The 20,102-nt window shown below is 33.8% G+C and overlaps 2 protein-coding genes across 4 annotated transcripts in view; one reads left to right on the forward strand and one right to left on the reverse strand.

Annotated features, from left to right (window-relative positions):
• The first annotated feature begins 833 nt into the window (after positions 1–833).
• LOC108752914 (protein FAM76A) overlaps positions 834–20,102 on the forward strand; it is a 55,149-nt gene continuing 35,880 nt past the window's right edge. Inside the window, exons 1-7 of one of the 2 annotated variants that reach the window (XM_018494124.1) lie at positions 834–1,217; positions 4,153–4,217; positions 4,309–4,522; positions 5,205–5,341; positions 5,508–5,751; positions 5,825–6,062; positions 6,220–6,461. In XM_018494124.1, the coding sequence (XP_018349626.1) occupies positions 1,122–1,217; positions 4,153–4,217; positions 4,309–4,522; positions 5,205–5,341; positions 5,508–5,751; positions 5,825–6,058 (990 nt within the window). In that variant the 5' untranslated portion in view covers positions 834–1,121 and the 3' untranslated portion in view covers positions 6,059–6,062; positions 6,220–6,461. Of the gene's footprint in view, positions 1,218–4,152; positions 4,218–4,308; positions 4,523–5,204; positions 5,342–5,507; positions 5,752–5,824; positions 6,063–6,219; positions 6,462–20,102 lie in introns of those variants that run through there. The other variant, XM_018494125.1, reaches the window with a different exon arrangement.
• LOC108752913 (PR domain zinc finger protein 1) overlaps positions 11,647–20,102 on the reverse strand; it is a 38,862-nt gene continuing 30,406 nt past the window's right edge. For both annotated transcript variants that reach the window (XM_018494122.1, XM_018494123.1), the window contains exons 3-8: positions 18,779–18,898; positions 17,638–17,763; positions 17,398–17,524; positions 13,411–15,321; positions 12,224–12,565; positions 11,647–11,965 (exon numbers count right to left, since the gene is read on the reverse strand). In XM_018494122.1, coding sequence (XP_018349624.1) covers positions 11,805–11,965; positions 12,224–12,565; positions 13,411–15,321; positions 17,398–17,524; positions 17,638–17,763; positions 18,779–18,898 — 2,787 coding nt within the window. In that variant the 3' untranslated portion in view covers positions 11,647–11,804. The remainder of the gene's footprint in view (positions 11,966–12,223; positions 12,566–13,410; positions 15,322–17,397; positions 17,525–17,637; positions 17,764–18,778; positions 18,899–20,102) is intronic.

Here is a 20,102-nt window from a genome sequence, read left to right on the forward strand (position 1 = left end):
ATATATATATATATATATATATATATATATCATTCTGTATACAATAATACATCATAATACGTATGCATATATATATATTGCATACGTATTATGATGTATTATTATATACAGAATGATAGGAAGGAGCCATATTACTTTGCAAGATAACTGAAGATGACTATGCACAAAATTAGCAAAATTAAATGTAAAAATAATAAGATCTATATATATAGTCACAAAATTACCATTTTTTTCTCTACATTTATTATTTCTGTTGATAATCAAACTCGGATAAAACGTTAAAATCAGAATTTTAAATAAAAATCGAGTATTATTTAGTTTTATATACATATATACTTAGTATGTGCAAAATTAATAAATCATGGAATTAGTATTATATTATCAATTTTTTATCCTTGATCACATAAATTTTAAGTTTCAATGAAGCAGCTTCAAAGGGACGTGAACTCCCGTAAGAATTATATCGATCTTTAAGACTATCACGGACGAAATTTTTGTAACATAAATTTAAGCCGATAAGCCATTCAGGATATTGCTTTAGATTAATGGAAATAGGAGCAGTAAATTTATCCATAAGACAAATTCATCAACCGGTTGAAATTTGTCTACTGCACATCGAGATCCAGACACGATAAACACAATAAGCGATGAGCGACGAATTGATATCCAATGAAACCACTGCTTTTTCTCACATGACGATGTAATACAGAATTCTCATTGGATATTGTTCATCGCTCGTCGTTCATCGCGTCCAGTGTGCAGCAGGCATATGTTCGTGAGCGGTGGCGCCCTCGGACGGCCACCTCCGTCGGCTATGGTCGGCCATAACGCTCCGTCGCAGCGGTCGCAAACAGTCGCAGATGGCTACGTGAACATACAACAACCGGTTCCAAAGTACAGCCGCAATCGGAGTAATCGTGCTGCATATTATCATCGTCGATTTTTACACTTATTCGTAACTTCTCGTATTGTATCGTGGGTTGTGACATTCTCGCTGCTTTTTCTTATTTTCGATCTCGCATCTCCTCGTTGCAACTGCCTCTCCCGTTGCCTCGTTCCGTTGTTCCGGTACACATATCTGTTAGCCGCGTTCTAACCCGATCGCGGGGAAGTTGCCGAAGATGAGCGCTAACAATGTGCAGGCGCTCTTCGCATGCTCCCGGTGCTTCTCCAGGCATCCCTTCGAGGATCTTTCACCTGGACAACAGTTGTGCAAGGTACGTGCACCGCGTACTATATCTATTCTTCGCGAGCGTCTGTTCACGAGGGTTCCTTGTTCTCGAATCAACGCGAAGAATTCGCAGCATTGAAAAAATTCTAGACGACTCCTTATGTCTGATTGAAATTGAAATCATCTGCGAAATATAACGATTTATCACGTGCTTTATTTAAAAGCAAAATTTTTCTGTTTTTTTCGGTAACATTTTCGTGTTTAAAAAATGTGAATTTTGTGTAAATATATTGTGTATGTATGTGTATAACTGAAAAGAAATTTTAGGTATGATTCAGTAGGCTATGTATTCTTTATGTTTGGATATTTTTAGTTCTTTGTTACATTGTTCTGTGAAACGTGATTATTCGCGTAAAAATACTGTTTGAATTAAGAAATTTAACACAAATATGCGAAAAATTTAATTGAAGCGAATCTTTATAGCCTAATATACCCTATAATATTTTGTATACCCTATAATATTTTGTATGAATTTTACAATTTCCAGTTCAAATAAATTGAAACAGATTCGAATTTCTAAGATGATATTATTTGCAATCATGGAAATTATACTGGAATTGATAAATGAGTATGACGCCGCATACTCCGATTTTCTTGCAATTTTGTAAATTTTTATACGTAAAATATTTTCCAAAAAGAAATATTATCGCTCAAGTCTCGTTTTTTTTATTTAATTCAAAATTTTTTGAATTTAATTCAAAGTTTTTTTATTTAATTCAAAGTTTTTTGATGTCGGTAAGTTGGAAAATAATAATTTAATAATATTTTACTACTGCGCCTGCTCATTAATGTTATCATTTATTAATTAAAAATCAATTAACATCAGTTTAATATCAAAAAGTTTAATATCAGTTTAGTTATAAATGAACATTGTTCATTGTAAATGAACAATTGAAATGTAACATCAGTTTAGTTATAAATGAACGTAGCCGCGTTTACAGTTATAGTGTGTACTTTAAAGAAATGTTAGATTTAAACTTTAATCCCCATAAAAATAATTAAAAAGGCATAAATTTTGAATCATAAACTTTCTACTATAATTTAAGTTATATAAGAAAATTTCTATTTAATATTTAGATATGTAGATACATTTTATATAGATCACGAATTATTCTTTATTATAATTTAAATTATATAAGAAAATTTGTGCTTTTAATTAATTTTTAGAAATTCATTTGCTGATTAAATTATTATTTTCCAACTTACCGACATCATAAAACTTTAAAATGAAATGATAAAAAAATGAGACGAGCAACCATTTTCCTTCTCGGAATATATTCTGTACATGAAAATACAAATACAAAATTACAGGAAAATCGGAGTAGGTGGCCATACTCAACATTTATCCTGGTATTTTATATTCGTCGAAAAATTCCTGGAAAATCCCTAAAATTTCAAGGCTGGCCTGGAATTTATTATACTTTTATTCTAAAACAGAAGCGTAAAAAAAGGAAGAAATAATATAAAGAAAAATTGTGTTTGCAAGATATAAAGCCTGTTCTACAATGTGCTTTTTGTTTCCTGTTGCCTTTTATTATTTTTTCCATCTTGTCTTTTTACTTCTTATCCAGTTTTTTGTTTTATATCGCCCGAAATAAAAGTTAACGAAATAAAGTTAAGTTTCGAACTTCGAAAGAAACAAGAAACACATAATAAAAAGAACAATTGTTGATAAAACGGTTGCAAAGGAGAAAAAAACAAAAGGTAAAAAACAAGAAACAGGAAACAAAGAGCACATTGTAGAATAAGCTTAAGTCCTTTCTTAAAGATGCAATAAATTATCAATAAAAAACTTGGATTTAATGTCTAAAATAGCACATAATAAAAAAATCGTTTATGTTGATGGAATATTTGTTTTAATGTTTTATTTATAAAGTTATAAATAATGTTATTTCAAATATGTTAGCATTTTAATTCATTCGTATGGAATCCTAAGCTTGAAAAGCATGTAATATTGCGCGAATCTATGAAAATCAATTAAATAATGAAAATTAATCAATGGATAAATCCTCGAAAAACTAGGATTTTTATTTGAAATTATCTTTAAATTGACTAGCCAGATTTCGCTGGACATCATGGCAATAAATTCTTTAGTCACAATATAAAAAGGAAAGAGCTACAAGCCAATAATAATTATATTTAGTCAATAAACAAACATTTCTAGCTCTAACGAAATCATTTTCAATGTTAATTGTTGATTTTAATTTTAATTTGTAAAAAAAATTATCCGCAACTGCAATAAATTATTTGTCAATTTGTGATATTCCAGTTAATTTAATTGTAATAGTCCAGTTGTGTGTGATTGATTTGTGGAAATTTTTTGTAAAATTAACACAAAATGATAGACATCAAAATTCGTTTTGATTGAATATGGCTTTACACATTTGTATTGAACATTTTTCGGTAGATTTTCATTTAATATTGTTTAAAAAATTTAAGATACCTATAAGGCTTGAAAATAAATTTTTAGATTCTTCTGTTAATTTTCTTATAAATTATTATCAATATTACTTTGTTTGAATATTTATTTACTGTAAATTGTAAAAACTGGCAAGGATATTGTTAAAAGAATATGAAAAATTCACTCTGCATATATATGTGAACCATGACTCTTTCAAGAAACAGTTAAAATTTTAACAGTCAAAGTTTCCCTATGTATTTTGTGCTAAACAAACAATATAATATCTGAGTTTAAAAGCATTTAGAATTTGAAGTAGAGGTATAAAACAATAAAAGAAATTTTTTGTCGATTATGCACAACTGATTTATTAGAAGAAATGTGATGTTAGTATAATTGACTCACAGTTCACATGACATTGGTGAAAAACAGCTGTTTATCTATAGGGTTAAAATAGAAATATTTGATCAATTAGCAATATTATATTTCTAGTAATATCTAAGAACAAAAATTGTTCATATAGGAATGCAGAGGAGCCTTTCCTGTAGTAAAATGTACATACTGTAGATCAGAATTCCAGCAAACCATGTAAGTGTAAAAACAAACCACTTTTGTTCTTATAAAAATTGTTAATAAAATGGAAACAAATATTATTGTATTGCTTCAATTACTTCCACAGAAAGGGTAACACAAGCACCATATGTAAAAAATGTGAGCAAAATGTGAAATCCTATGGCAAACCATCGGCTTGCGAATACTGCAATACCATTGCTGCATTTATTGGTAGCAAATGCCAACGGTGTACAAATTCGGAAAAACGCTATGGACCGCCGGTTACATGCGAACAATGCAAGCAGAAGTGTGCCTTTGATAGACAGGATGAAGATAAAAAGGTAACGCAAAGACAATATCCTCCTGACTTTCAATATTCAAAAGGGACTATTTCTAACTGTATTTTATATATATATATATATATATATATATATATACATACAAATCAGATTTTATATTGAAATCTATTATCTTCTTCTTCTAATATCGTTTTTCTTTTTTTTTTTCTTATATGCATTGAAACAACTCATTCCTATTCCTCTAAAAATACATATGAATACATGACTTACATTTCCTAAATCTCGCATACTATGAATTATTGTAATGTAATTATATTTTTATTCTTATTTTTTAGATTTTAGAGTTTAATGCTCGAAATAATCTTTAAATAATAAGTATGTTCCATGAAAAGATTATGTATAAGACATAATATATGTGATAAATTTTTAGTAAGTTATATAACAATACATATATTTCCTTCATAAAAGACTATGAATACAACACTTTGTGATCCTTCTTCTGAACAATCGATAGTAGCTGTGTATCTTGATTTGCTACAATATTTACATTTTCCGAGTCCATATATTTGACTTCCTGTCACGATTTCTTTTCTTTTTTTAGAGAGCGAATAAGCATCAAGTATAATTTCTACAACTAAGACCTTGCTCTCTTGTCGGTACATGGTAATGAATTTATTCTATCGCAATGCTATTTAATCGGTTACGGTGATGTTTTGGTTTTTAGGTGGATGGCAAGTTGTTATGTTGGCTGTGTACACTGTCGTATAAACGAGCGTTGGCGAGGACAAAGCAATCAAATGCAGAAAGAAGAGCACATATGAAATTGGCGCAACAGCGGGCTGCAAAGCACAAAGAACAAAAGTAATTATCCAAATTCGTAATATCACAAGGTAACTCTGTGCTCGGTAGCTTTAATATTGTGTGTATATCACAATTTCTCGAAACATGTTTCATGCAAGGTAATATTAAACACATGTTTAAATTACATTCGAATTTCTCAATTACATGTCTCACATTTTTCTTACAGACTGAAGGGCCACAACAAAAGACCACACAGAGTGGATGTAACAAAATTGCCGCCACAGTCAGAAGGTGGAGACACAAATGGTCCTATTCCTGCGAAAGCAGCGCGGATGGCCGGCGTGCATGATCCTCATGATCCGAATAGTTCGGATCACGTTGTAGCGGTTACACAACTCAAAGAGAAGATAGCGAATCTTCAAAAGCAGATCAGCATAAAAGAGAGCCAATTATTAGCAAAAGATAGACAAGTGAGTAGATTTTTCGGAAATTTTTTGGTAAACGATAAAACAGACACATACATAACTAACATTTTGATAACAGATCACTGAACTCAAGGCAAAAAACTTTACGTCCGAAACGGAACTTCGCAATAAGATGAAAACATCGGAGAAAGAGTATGAGACAAAAATCTCTAACATGCAGCAAAAGATATCTGGTTTATTGAAAGAAGTAGCATCATTATCGAAAACGTCCAAGCGAGGTGATAGGGTGGCTGCTACCAAGACGGAAGCTGGGACCAACAGTGGGAGTGGAACAGACAGCCCTGTACCTTGATAAAGTAGGTATATTTGATTTCCATCGTCGTCTTCAGGATGTTCGCATTTTAATAACGTATTAAACAAAATCGCGATAGCGATTTACGAAATATATGAATAAAATTTCGCCATCTGATATCGTTTATAAATGAAAAGTTGCTTTTTCCATATTGTTTCCAGAAAATTGGTTAGCTGTGACAACATACTCAAATGATTGTACCCGTGTAAATCATGTGATTATGCATATAGTTAATTGTTTTCATTAACAAGGCAAAATTGTATTATTTTTCTAATTACTATAGGAATGTATATTATTCTCTCAATACGCATCCAAGAAAGATCGTACTAGTATCTCCGTTTAGGGGAGATCGATTACGCGAGTGTAAAATTTATACATGATAATTTAAAGATACACTGTTAAAAATATGAAATTTCATATATTTTTAAGTTAGACAAGTTGAATTTAATTTCATAACATTAAATTTTATTACATTATATTTTTTTATGTATTTTTAATTGACAATTATATTTGTGTAAATGCACATGAAATTTATATGTACTTTTCGTAAAATTTTATTGTACTTTTCATAAAATTTTATAAAATTTAATGTACAATACTTTCAAAAAAATTTCATTGTGGATTTGCTGAAATTTAATGCACATATTTATTGCATTAAAATGTAATTGAATTTTCAGTTAAATCATTTCATTACTTTTCAGTTATTTTATAGCGAAAGCTATACAGCAAGCTTTCTTTACATGTTACTTTAATTCATAATGAAATTTCTAACAGTGTAGCTTTCTTCCTTTTTACTTTTCGGCGACTACCAGTTTTGTGCGATTTGTTCGCCGAAGGTATTAATTTTTATAGCAAAAGACTAGTAAAATTTAAATAATACATTAAATCTTTTTTTTTGCCATGAAGTAATACAAATTTATTGTGAAAACTTGGAGGCAAACTCGGATTGATTGTAGACGTATGTGGAAACAATAAGTGACAGCTGTGGCATTTTATTATTTATGATGATAATGTAAATGATAATTGAATCAGGATACAATGATCTGTAGATCAATTTACAATAAAAGCTGAAAAACTTATTGTCCTATGGTTCCATATATCCAGTTGATGTCCATATTCACGTCGTTCGTTATTTTTTTCCCCTCGTGTGATCGTTATTGAACGTGATTTCTGTGTCACTTCAAGTATCATTATAATGATATCTAATTTTATATAACAAGATATGTAGGTATGGTAGTGATATGTGCATATAAATATCCAACAGCCATATATTTATTCTTTATTTTAAGAAACAAATGCTAATTGAGCATTACCTATTCAATAATTATAATGATAATAAATGCGTAACAATTTCACTATATATATATATATATATTTATATATGTATACGAAATGTAAGGATAATTAACATTTAATTTATAGTCGTTTAAATACGTACGAGCGCGTGCACGCGTACGCGCGCGTGTGCGTGCACGGTACAGTTGGATCGTTATCGTTTAATTATTACGAGATGATAAGAACTAAATATTGCTTGTTTGTTTTCGAGGCGATTAATCGCTCTCGCTTGTCGCTTCCTCTCGTTATTTCACTACTTTCAGCGTATGTATTTACATGGTCTTCACCGTTTGCCTTTTTACGCGCTGTGCCGTGTGCTACTTCCTTTTCTTCCATTCCCGACGTCTCGTTATTAGCTTTTCAAAGTCCTAAGCGCCTAAGTTTCTCCTCTAGCTCCGTTTTAACTTCGTTATTTGTAATAGTGTTCTCAAAATACAGGCAAGGCGGGGAATCGAGACAGTATACAGGATGACATTCGGTCGTGAAGAACGTCACCAGGAACCGCGACCGATATCACCAAAGGAATTTTCATTATTGCTTGCAATGCGATATTGTGTAACGAGTTTCGAATAAAAATGTTTCCTAGGTTCTGCTTCGTCTTTCATCTCTTGTGCTTTCAGTGTCATTCTATAAGATGGGACGCCTTACAGACTGACATCGAGAACACGGACACAAATTCCTCGTACAATATTCGAGGAGTTCCTGGAGCGTAATCTCTAACATACTATCGCTGTAGCATACGTCACGTTGTACAGATACTTTTTCAATTACTCGACATCCCGTAGAATGCCTGCGAGTCGTCCAAATTGCCTGGTTATTAAAGGGTATCAGCAAATCAGTGTAAAGGCCTTGTGAATCTACGATACATCGTTTGCGAGTCCAATTTGAACTGCTCGTTAAACTTATTACGGTATAATTGCCGGGACAGTCGAGGAAGGACTTTTCGTTCAACAGTGCCCGGCGGGCAGGTAGTGAATAGTATGAGGATAATAGGTAATTTTCGGAGTATGGAGAAACGAGGGTCATCAGTTTCGTAAAGATCTCGCACGCGAGCACCGCGGTTTCGGCATAAGGGTGAATGGTGAATATGAGTGATCGCGTATTCCCGCTACGTCCTGAAAGGATTTAGCTAAAAACGGATTTCTTTGGATTGAAAATTGTTTAGCGTCGCAACGTCGGACGCGAGGGGGAGATTTTTGCGGAACCGAAGCCTCGAAGGATCTTGCGAAGGAAGCCGAAATTTAGAAACGATGATGTAACACACTCCTGCATTCTTGAAAATCGCACACTCTCTCGCTTTCGCACTCTCTTTCACTCTCTTTCGCTCTTTTTCTCTTTCTCTCTCGCTTCGCACGGAATCGTATCGCGATGCACGTTACTCTTTAAAATCTCACAAACGCTCGATAGCCATGTGTATATCAGTCTGCGATACGTCCTTTAGATTAATATCTTTACAGAACGACGACTCGGGGGTTCTCGATCTCGTTTTAAAAATTCTTATCGTTCGTTTAAAAATTCGTATCGTATTGTTAAAAAATTCTCTCGTCCCCGTGCTTTGCGTCGACGAAACCCTAGAGTCGTCCCTCAGTAAGAAGTGAATTGTTTCGCACCACGTACGGTAAGCTGCGCTTAGAATTAACTCGTTCGACCTAGCTTAGCATTAATGGAAGTTATGGAACTCGCTGAATTTGCATAAAATTAATGGAAGCTGCGAGAAAGAAGAATAGCATTTTCGACGATTTTCATTAATTCTAACTTTTACTTTCTGTGCTATGTATAGGAAGCACAATGTGATCGAAGAATCGATTCGCGCACGCAATATTTGATAATCGTTGCCGCGAAGATTTTATCCGACTTCGAAATACATATTTTTCTTAAGAAACGTCGTAATTGCACTAGTGTTTTTTCCAAGACATTTTGACTAGATTTACTATCATAATTTCTGATTTATTACAGACGATTGTCCTCCCCACCTTCAAATTTTGATCGTTTAAAGCTACAAATATCTTCATCGAAAAGTACAATGAAAATATAAAGAAATCTTTTTTTTTTTTGCGATCAAAACTTATGATTTATACAAAATATATTTTTCTTTAAATTAAAGAAAGATTCAGCATAGCTGAAATAAATAGAAACATGCTCAAGCATGGATGCTAATAAAGACAGTAACATTATAAATACGTATATAATATAATATTTATCGAGAACCAAAAAAATATGCAAATAATAAGCGCGATTAAAAATTTCAGTGCACGATTCACATATACTATAACTTTTATCGCGATTAAAATCCAAGAAGAGCAAAGTCTCGTTATCGTAATTACACTATGATCCACTATACGAAATTCTCGACGTAAAATTTTGATAAATATTAACGATCTCGTTATCGTAAATCTAGAATTTCTTAGGAATGCTAAAAGAAAAGGACACTTTTAAAGTGCTAACAAAGTTGTGTGCCGATCGTGTTCAAAAACATGAGTCGTACGAGTATAATAGAAGCGCACGTCGACAGTTTCAACGTCTTTTTACACACGCGTTAATAAATTAATATCATTAATGAAATCTCTAATATAAAATTTACTTCGCAAAAGTTAACGTAAAGCGCAGTCTACCGTCCGCCAACCGATGACGACGGTATGCACGCATGTATGTGCGTATACACGCAAGTACACATACGCATATACATGTGTACACACGGATGTATATACACATATATAGGTATATATATTTATATGTATAAAGGTATTCATAAATTAGAGCTCCTTATATTACTTCTTTTTAAATTATCAAATAAGAAATAATAATAATATTAATATATATACAGGTACAGGTCTCGTATAGTTGCAGTCGTGTCGTCACTAATTATTCGAGTCTTCTTGTTGTTGCTCCTTGTTATTGAGCATTCGCTATTACGCGAACGTTAATTATGACGGGTGCCGACAAAATCCGCCATTTTACACACGGGCCTACAATTTTAGCACGTCGAAGACCGCACAAAATTTCGTTTTAAAATGTATACCTGTAATACATTTAAAGTTAGTTTTTGCAATGTAATTAACGCCGTGATCATTGCGAGCTTCTGAAAGTATACATGTAGTAAAATCTTACTAAATTATAGTTAAAAAAAATGAATCATTTTTTAGAATCTGAATAAACCTGAAATGTTTTTCAACGGATTTTTGAAAACGAATCCGATTGCGGATTGGCCTAATATGTCAAGTTTTCAAGAAAATTAAGATTAAATTTGTCAAAATTGGCATTTTTAACCATACTTTTGCGGCGTAAAAGTAAAAATTTTTTTTTCAATTTTGTTTGTGCAACTTTAAAATGTTATCTTTTACCTATTCAAGTCATTGAAAGTTTATTGTATCATCATATTCTGTCTTCGACGTGCAATTCCAAAATGCATCGTGGAAGAGTAATTGAGAAATCCGATTTTGGTACCGTTGCTTATGCGACTGTTCTTCCTATTTCTCCTGAAATGGCAGTATTACGATCTTATCAAGCAATTAAACCTAATTATTTCAAACACCATTCTCCCTTTCGTTGATAACGCTACGATAGAAAAAATATAGAAACGAGTATTTACAAGGATAATTTATAAGGAAGGAACTTTATGCGCGTTTCTAGACAGAACTTCGTCAGCTTTTCTAGAAAAAATCCACCTTCCCTTTTTCGTCTTCGGTATTAAAACAACAAAATTCAAAGTGTCCGCTAAAAAATTAGGCGGTTGTTGATCAATCGATTAAACTTCTATTGTACAATTAACGATGATCGATCATTTTATGGATTAATTAATAATTTCTCATTATTTTGAGAAATTATTCATTAATATCGTCTCAAATTTTGATGAAATATGATCGAAGAAAAATAAATCAAATTAAATAATTAAAGCCTAGAATATTTTCTTTATTTCTAATATCATTCAAGTTTAGCTTCCAAAGTTATTTTAATACAATTCAACATCGAAATTATAATAATTAATAATAATAAAAATAATGAAAAACAAAATAAATAAAATATTTTAATATATTTTTTGTATCATATTATTTTATTATTATGTATTTTTGATCTCCAGGATATACAATTGTAGAAAAAGAATTTAATTCTCAAATTAGATTATTAAAGAAAATATTAATAGAAATTTATGAAAATTATTTTATCGTTTTAAAAATCCACCATAATATTTCATCGAAATTAAGAAGAAGAACTTGCGAAGATTCCTTGTGCAACACTATTTGCAAAAGCTCTGTTCTTTACTGCCATTTCAGAATAGGAAAGCTCCCATGTCCATTCTTTTTTCTGTCGCGAGCAATTCTCTTACGTTTCCACGATTGCATTTTGCGTTCGAGCAGAAGGGGGCTCATACCCCATCATGTGACTTATGTATTTATGTAACATTGTAATGTACTTATGTACACTCGATAATGTGTGGTTGGGACGTTTCTATGACACTCGGCCGACCCACGGAATTTTCCAGGTTGTGGAGGGACGTGGAGTGCGGGCCATGTGTCGATCCATGCCTGTCGTAATTATCAATGTGCTCCAACTCGCATTCCTTGGGCATATTTCCTGCAAGGATCATTTGCTCATCCAGCGTTATCCTTATTTCCTTATCTAATGCCTAGCGCATTTATTCTGCTTTTGAATAACCGATCAATTCTTTCCGAGATTCTAAATATATAATAATATATCGACAAATTTGCCGATTAATAATATATTTTGAACGTTTTAATGAATTTTCTTTACGATTATCTCAGCAACGTGCATTAACGAGAGATAAGCAGTTCCTTTACTTTGATTGTAGACTTATCGAGAGTTCATACTTACCAACATTCATATCAGGGCCGTACTCGTAATACGTTGGCGAACCCACGGCCGCGGCGAGCGCAAGCTCGTCTTCGATATTATTTGGTCTGCAGCTCGTTGTCTTCCAGTGGGTCCTGAGGCCGCTCGCGCTAATGTATTTTTTATCGCAACCTTGACAGGTGTACGGTCGTTCGTTTGTGTGTAACCTCTTGTGCAGTTTCAAATGAACAAATTGGGTGAACTTGGCGGGGCAAAGGTCGCAGGCGTACGGCTTTTGACCAGAGTGCAGTCTAAGGTGGGTCTTTAGATTCGAAGTCGAGCTGAACCTCTTTTTGCATATCTCGCATTGGTGCGGCTTTTCACCTGAAGACAGTCGTATTTGATAAAAATGTATATATATATATATATTATCTAAAGCAGTAGTTGATTAAGATAATATCTTAATCAAACTCTTGATAAGCAAGTTGTATCTATCATCACAATTATTATCTTCTTCGTATTTAGGAAATGTTGCATTCGGACGTAAAAAAAGAATCAAGAATCCTTTTTATGTATATTATATTAATTAGTTGTCCAGTTATAACGTTATATGATATTATGATTCGCAGTATAATGTCTGTTAGACTTTTGCAAACGAGGGATATACGAAAGCGGAAAGTAATTATTACAAAATTTTAAAGAGTAATATATAAATTTTTCAATTAAATCTTAAATAAATAAATTAAACTCTACAAAATGAACATTTCATATAAAATACATTAAGAGGATCCTAAAGCCGTCTGTATTATCGATAGTTATAATTTTTGCATAACAATTACTTTTTTCCTCTTCTACAAATTCGAAAATTTTTTCCCCAGGATTAAAGTATTCGTATTAATAGTGTCTGTGAGGAGGAGTTTATGTCGAGAATAACAAAAAATTTTTCTTAAGATTTCAATTTCTTTCAAAATTTTTTGTCGTTCTCGGCATAAACTCTACCTAACAGACACGTATACTTTAATTCTGGAAAAGGATTTTCAAATCTGTAAAAGAGGAAAAAAGTAATTTTTATATAAAAATATTATGATTTAGTCTCGATAATACGCAGACGGCTTTAGGACTCCCTTAATAATATAATGTGCTGAAAAACTGGAGATATCACTTTATTACTCCCAATTATGAATTTTACTTCGACAATTACATGAAGATTAATACTCATATTAGCTTACCGGTATGCACGAGATGATGCTTTTGGAGATGCGCGAGTTGTGTGAAGCTTTTGGTACAAACGTTGCATTTGAAGGGCCTTTCGCCAGAATGCGTCCTCAGGTGTACCTTGAGATTTGATAGCTGACCAAAGGTTTTGCAACAGACGTTACATTCGTAATGCATCTTGCCGTCTTTTTTCTTAAGCGGATAAGGCAACGACCTGTAACCCCTCGAGCCCTGGGAATTGGGGCTAAGGGAGCCGCTCTGGGAACAACCATGATCGTCCGGTGATAAGGAGCTCGCCGGTGAGTATCTGTTGAGAGATGACGAGGAATTTGGATGAATGGTAAGACCCGGATGATGACCGAGATGAAGATTGTGCGTGCCGGTGATCAACGCCTGGTTGCCATCAATTTGCATGGTTGATGAGGTGGGCAATTGATGGCCGCCACTGCTGGTGGCCTCTAGCCGTCTGCCATCCGTCGTCCTCTCGTAAACGACATTGCCGCTCGGCGTGGGCGAATAGGCGGAGCAGTTGATAGACAACGACGAGCCCATATTGTGATGCAGCGAACTATTCTGATGACCGTACAGACTACCGTACGGGCTGTAGGATGAGGGCGATTGAATCGGCGAGATCGGCGAGATGCTCTGATTACTGCTGGTACTGCTACTGCTACTGCCAGCGGAGTTTGGGTAAACCGGACTGGCGGACTCGATCTGACAGCCAGCGGTCCCGGAGCTGCCGGAGTAAAGAATCGTTGTTGGGGTGGACACGCCGTTCTGACTTGACGATGGCGACGGCGATTTGGTCTTCCGCTTCGGCAGACAACCGTTTGCCGTTGTGGATGCCGAATGTGGGCTGGTAGACGTTAGCATCGCGCTAGATGAGAGCACACTCGTGCTGGAATGTATGCCGCCACCGGCGTTGCTAGACGAGTGCAAACTTCCCGGATGCGGCGGTAAGCTGCCGTTGTTTCCACCGGTGCTCGAATGCAGCCCTCCTCCTGTGCTGGAGTGTAGATTACCGGTGGGACTCTGCATGCTAGACAGCGCACCACCGTTGCCGCTGGTTGAGTTCACGCACGAGTCCGTTTGTAGAGGCAGATTCGAACTAGAGTCCGGGCTGCAGGGCAAAATGTTTCCGTAACGATGAGACTTCTTGTAGGAATATGCCATCTCGGTGGGACTGGAGGGTGGCGGCGTCACTGAGTCTACGTGAGTCTGATGATGCAGCTGATGATGCTGATGGTGTTGTTGCGAGCCGCCATTGTGATGATGGTTGTGGCTGTTGTTGTTGTTGTCTGTACTGTTACGTAGTAGAATGTTCTCCAGAATAGAACTGCTAGGGTTAGCTATGTAGGCGGATCTGCCGGACATCGGTAGATTACCACCTTTGACTTCCGGCTCGTAGAAAGGTTTCATGTTCTTCTCAGATATCTCATCCTCAGTCACGGTCGATAGAATCGTGCTTTTCTGTAGAATGACGGGTGATACCGGCTTTTGGAGTTCCGGAGTGACCGCTCGACTGGACAACTCCTGCTCCTTATCCTTCGTCGGGCCGTCAGCTATGCCCTTTGTCGCCTGGAAGTTACCGTAGGTCTTGGAAATTTTAATCTTAACTTTCCTATATTCGTTCTTCGCCGCGGTGTTGTCCTGCTTCAGAATCTCATCGTTGCACACTGACGATTTGGCATTTTTACTGAAATCCAACACGTAGTTGTTTTCACTATCGGACTCACTGCTTTCCTCTGGTGGTGTCAAAATCTCATCGTGATAGCCATTTGAATGGTAACCCTCGTCTGACCTCACGGAACCATCCGTTGGTGTCATCTGACGCCTCTCGTAGATTGACGGATCTTTCAGAGGCGATATCACGTCGACGGCGGGCGAAATTTCTGTTGGTAGCGTTGATTGTTGTACTTGTTGTCCTGAAAATATAATTGATATTGAATATATTATATAAAAATATATAATAATAATAAATATTGTAATATTTAAGAAAGTATTATTACTCTGTAAAAAGAAATGGAAAATTTATACTTTCTGTATAAAAATAAATATCATATGCATATTAAACATTTCAAGGTCAATATTTATAATTAATAAATCAATTTTATAATTTAAATGAAATTTTTCTCACTTTAATTATTTTTTAAAAACATCTACTTATTGAAATCATTTTTTATCCAGGTCTCTAAATCGCTACCAAACTTCTTATATTACTTTAAAATATAATATAGAAAAATCTGTAATTTTTTATAATTTTTTCGTTTTGTTGAAAAGTATGTGTAATATATCCTTAAGTAAATTTGAACACAATCTATGCATCATAAAAAGATTATCATTTCGGATATGTGAGCGCGAAAATTATCGCCTTCTATTATTTAAATAAATTTTATTATATATTCTATTACGATCGAACGCTCGCACCTATTGTGAACTCATCGAGACTAAACAATGTCTTTATTATGAACTTTCCCTTCCATATCTATTTTTATTTTGTTTATGTGATTAAAAACAAATATAAGGAACGAGAAAATAGACAAAAGAACTTCATTTCAGTCCACAACAAAGATAAATTTATAAAATAGAATTTTGTTATACGACATTCGATTGCACTGTAAAGATTTTTAGAGACAGCTTTCGTTTGTATCTATTTTACTTACTTGCTTGTCCGTGCCAATTATGCTTACGGATTATGCTAGTACGATTTTATGTATAACATCTATTGAAGAGATTTATAATCCAATGCATAGTTTTGGATTTATCATAATTTGGCTGTACTTTGCTATATTCTACAGGGTGCTCCACAATTCGTGGCTCTAAATGCTATAGCAAGAAAGTTCTCGAAAAATTAAGTAAAAAGTTATCTGTAAATTTTTATTTTAAGCAGTATTTTTTGAGATAATGAGAGTTAAAATGTGGTTAATTATGATGATTATCTACCTATGAGTCGCGCGTAGTATTAACGAGTGCTGATGCGCGTACACTTCAGTTTACTCACAGGTGACTAAATGTAATCTATAATTACACATTTGAATCTTTATATCTCAGAAGCTAATGCTTGGAATAAAAATTTACAAATAATTTTTTAATTCATTTTTCAAAAATAAACTTTCTTGCTGTAAATTTTAATTTACGAATTTTGAGACATTCTATATATGTCTACAGCAGGGGTGGCTAACTCACAATATACGTGTTACCAGCATGCAAAGACACTCTCAGTAGCAAGTGCGTCTAAAGAAGTACGCGTTGAGTATGAGAAAAGAACTAAAAAATGACATAGTAAAATAGGAACTGTACTCCACTAAACTTTATTTTTTACATCTGAGTTTTTCTAGCTGCGTTCGTTTTGCTCATTTTCATGCTAAACTATTTACCTTAAAACAAGTGTAAAACAGAACACAGTAAAAGCAGTAAACTTTGTTTAACAGAAAAAGTCTTTTTGCTTTCAATTGCAAGAGAAGAAAGTATAAGTAAGATTACGATCTTTTTTTTTTTTTTGCTTAATTCTGCAGTAAAGTGACATACCAAAAATTTTCGAATCTCCATAATACGGCAAACAAAAAAGTTAATCACCCCAACAATTTACAATGTTTCTGTAGCATTACATTATAACTTGCAAAATCGCTTATACATATAGTTGAAAGGTTCTTTGCTGTATAGGTGGACACAGATGGCACATAAAATTCTCTTAACTCGAATTAAATCATATTATGCGACACTAACTATTTAAATAATCATAGCTTCTATTTTATACAGAAGACTATTCATAAACACAGACAACACAAAAGATCATGAAATATGGTGATAGAAATATATGAATAATCAAGTGAAATTTAGTATAAGCTATAAATGTTAGCTTTCCTCACAACGCTAAATGTTTTAATATATTACAAATGTTAGCGGTATATTGAGATTTTGATTTGCACATTAAATTTTCATATTATAATTTCATTTTCACGTTATACATATTAGCTTACGGGGAGTATATATCTACTTACGTATTCTCTGAAGCATCAGCTCACCGGTGAGCGGATAATTGAGCCTTTCCGCGAATTCCCTGCAGTACCAAACCAGCAACTCTTGATGCGGTAATATTGGCTTGATCGTGTAAAAATAAATGTTCATCTGAAACACGGATACAGCAACAATTGTGAGCTTTTTTCCTTGCGCATAATCTAGACGCGATTTAAAATATACGCTCTCCCCTTCGCAAGATGCGATCTGCAAAATTACTTTACCTTATACTGGCATGCTATTAGGTTCTGCGATTCGGACGAGTAGGCGGGATTCACGTAACGCATCCAATTCGATTTCTGGACGTCATAACCGTCGATGTAATAGAACAGTTCATTGTTCTTGTATACCTGAGCAAAATGCGAAAATCATTTTTGTATTTACGACGATTGAAACGGTTTCATGACAATATCGTGACGGTTCTTTAATTATGGACGCATTCGTTGATTATAGATATGTTCCATCATATCTCAAAAGATATAAACGTCAAAAAAAGATTTGAAAATCTTTTAAATTTCTTATATGTTCTCAAAGTTTCATGTTGGTAGCAATTTTAACTAACGCTATAAACATCGATCGCTTACTATTACATCGTTAACTTTTCCGTGTCGTAATACACATTTTTTATCATGTATGCCGCATATTGAGTATTTTGTACAATATAATATAAAAATAAACAGATAACAAATCTTTTTTTATTCGAAACGTAAGACATTAAGAAACGTAATAAAAACAAGTAAATGTATGTATCTTTATTAATCTTATCTTTATTAATAAAAAAAGTTATAAAGTATATAAAGTAAAAAAAAAGTTAAGTTACACTACAAGTTAAGTTACATGATACTTGTCGAAGAGTTTATAACGCAAGTTGTTGTCAACCCATTAATATATTTTCTTGATAACTATGACTATAAAGAGCCTCTAAAGTCATATTTTCAACCAAGGTTACAATTTCAATTTTTACAAATATTTTGTATTTTTTCACGTATTTTCTTCTGAGAAAATACTGAATTATTACAAGAAATTACTGCAAAGGCATTGATTAACGTTCGCGTTTGTTTATTCTCATCGTATATTTGTATCGTATATTTCGTGAGAAAATTGTGGAGGAACCAAGTAATCGTTATAACGAATTGATAAATTACAAGTTGTATCAACGGCTTCTCGTGGATTTTTGCTTTAAGACTTAGATTGGTTGAGTTTCTGATCTTTGCTGGCTTCTCATCCTAAATCTTTTTCTGTACCTTCTTTTTTAAAATTTTCATTAGTATTATCGAATCTGTCTACGTTGCCTCGACAAAGAGTTATTTGCCGTAATCCGAATAATATCTTGGTTGAAATAGAGATGTAAAATTGATTTCTTACCCGCCAGAAGTACTTCCGGTTCGCGTCTGCCGGTACCGAATCCTTCGTATACACCTGACCAACCAAGGGGCCGAAACGTGTCCCTTTGGGGATGTAACTGGTGCTCCATACACCCAACACCTGTCACATGTAATTTCCGATTAATCAAGTTGACTAAAATTGAGAAATGATGCATATTTGAAGCTAAACATCAATTAGTCTCTTAGCTCTCACCATTTATACATCCATAGTCAATTATTTAGTCCTTTTGCCATTTATACATCAAATAAACAATTCTTTCCAATAAGTTTCGTCATATTTTATAACTTGATATATAAAAACAAATTTTATGTTTTGATAAAAGATATCATAAATTTAACAAAAAATAAATGAAGTAGAAAGAAATTATAATAAGTAGTTATAAGGAGTTATTTTTACGATCTAATTCGAAATCATAAATCAATTGTATAATTCATAATGGATTCGAAATCCGGTAGACAAATTTGCCGTTATCGACAAATTTTTCTTTGTGAGTCTTTAAGCTTCGTTCGGGAAATCGCAAAAACTACTAAAATGTATAAATGATCGGTGATTGGTAAAAGCGTATTGTTTGCTTCCTCCGATATTCTCATCGCCCGTTCTCATCTATTCCGGCGTTGTGTTAAAATACGTGGCAGAAGATAGAACTTATTTTCATTCCGGCTCACGTTAGAATAGAATCCGCCCTAGTGCATAGAAACGTCCATTCGGCAAAACTAATTTAACTCTTCGGTGCTTTCAGTCCAGCGCGCGCTTCCGATGCTTTTGTTTCTCTTTTGACAAACGGAAGCTCGACCGACGTCGATTAGCCCATCGCGCGCTTCTCGTTCTCAATATATTACACCGTTGCGCGATTCGCGAACATTTCGATTTCCACACCGGACTCGAAATTTCATAAGCGGCGTAGAGAAGCTTCGAGCAAAAGTTTCGCGCCGATTGCATTGAACGTTCTCGATTCTTCCTTTCCTCTACCGCGTTGAGGAAAGTGTAACGATTCAACTTCGCCTCTAGGTCATGCTTCGTAAGTTAATTAGCTTCGTCTCTCGGTCAAGTTTGATTTCGTGGTGTCGTTCGGCCAACGCCTTCTCGCGCACTTCATGTTCCTCTCTCTATACTATTTATCTAAAATCTATATTTATCTAAAAATTATGTCTTTTTGACATTTCAATCATTAAAATTCACGTCATTGCTGTTTATTATCTCTCTTCATGCGAGAACTTTTGATGAGAAATTGAAAAAATTAAAAAAAGAAAAAATTACTTTGTAAAAGTTTTTATAAAAATTGTATTATATATATATATATATA

The sequence above is a fragment of the Trachymyrmex septentrionalis genome, unplaced genomic scaffold (genome assembly GCF_001594115.1).
Source record: "Trachymyrmex septentrionalis isolate Tsep2-gDNA-1 unplaced genomic scaffold, Tsep1.0 scaffold62, whole genome shotgun sequence".
NCBI lineage: Eukaryota > Metazoa > Arthropoda > Insecta > Hymenoptera > Formicidae > Trachymyrmex > Trachymyrmex septentrionalis.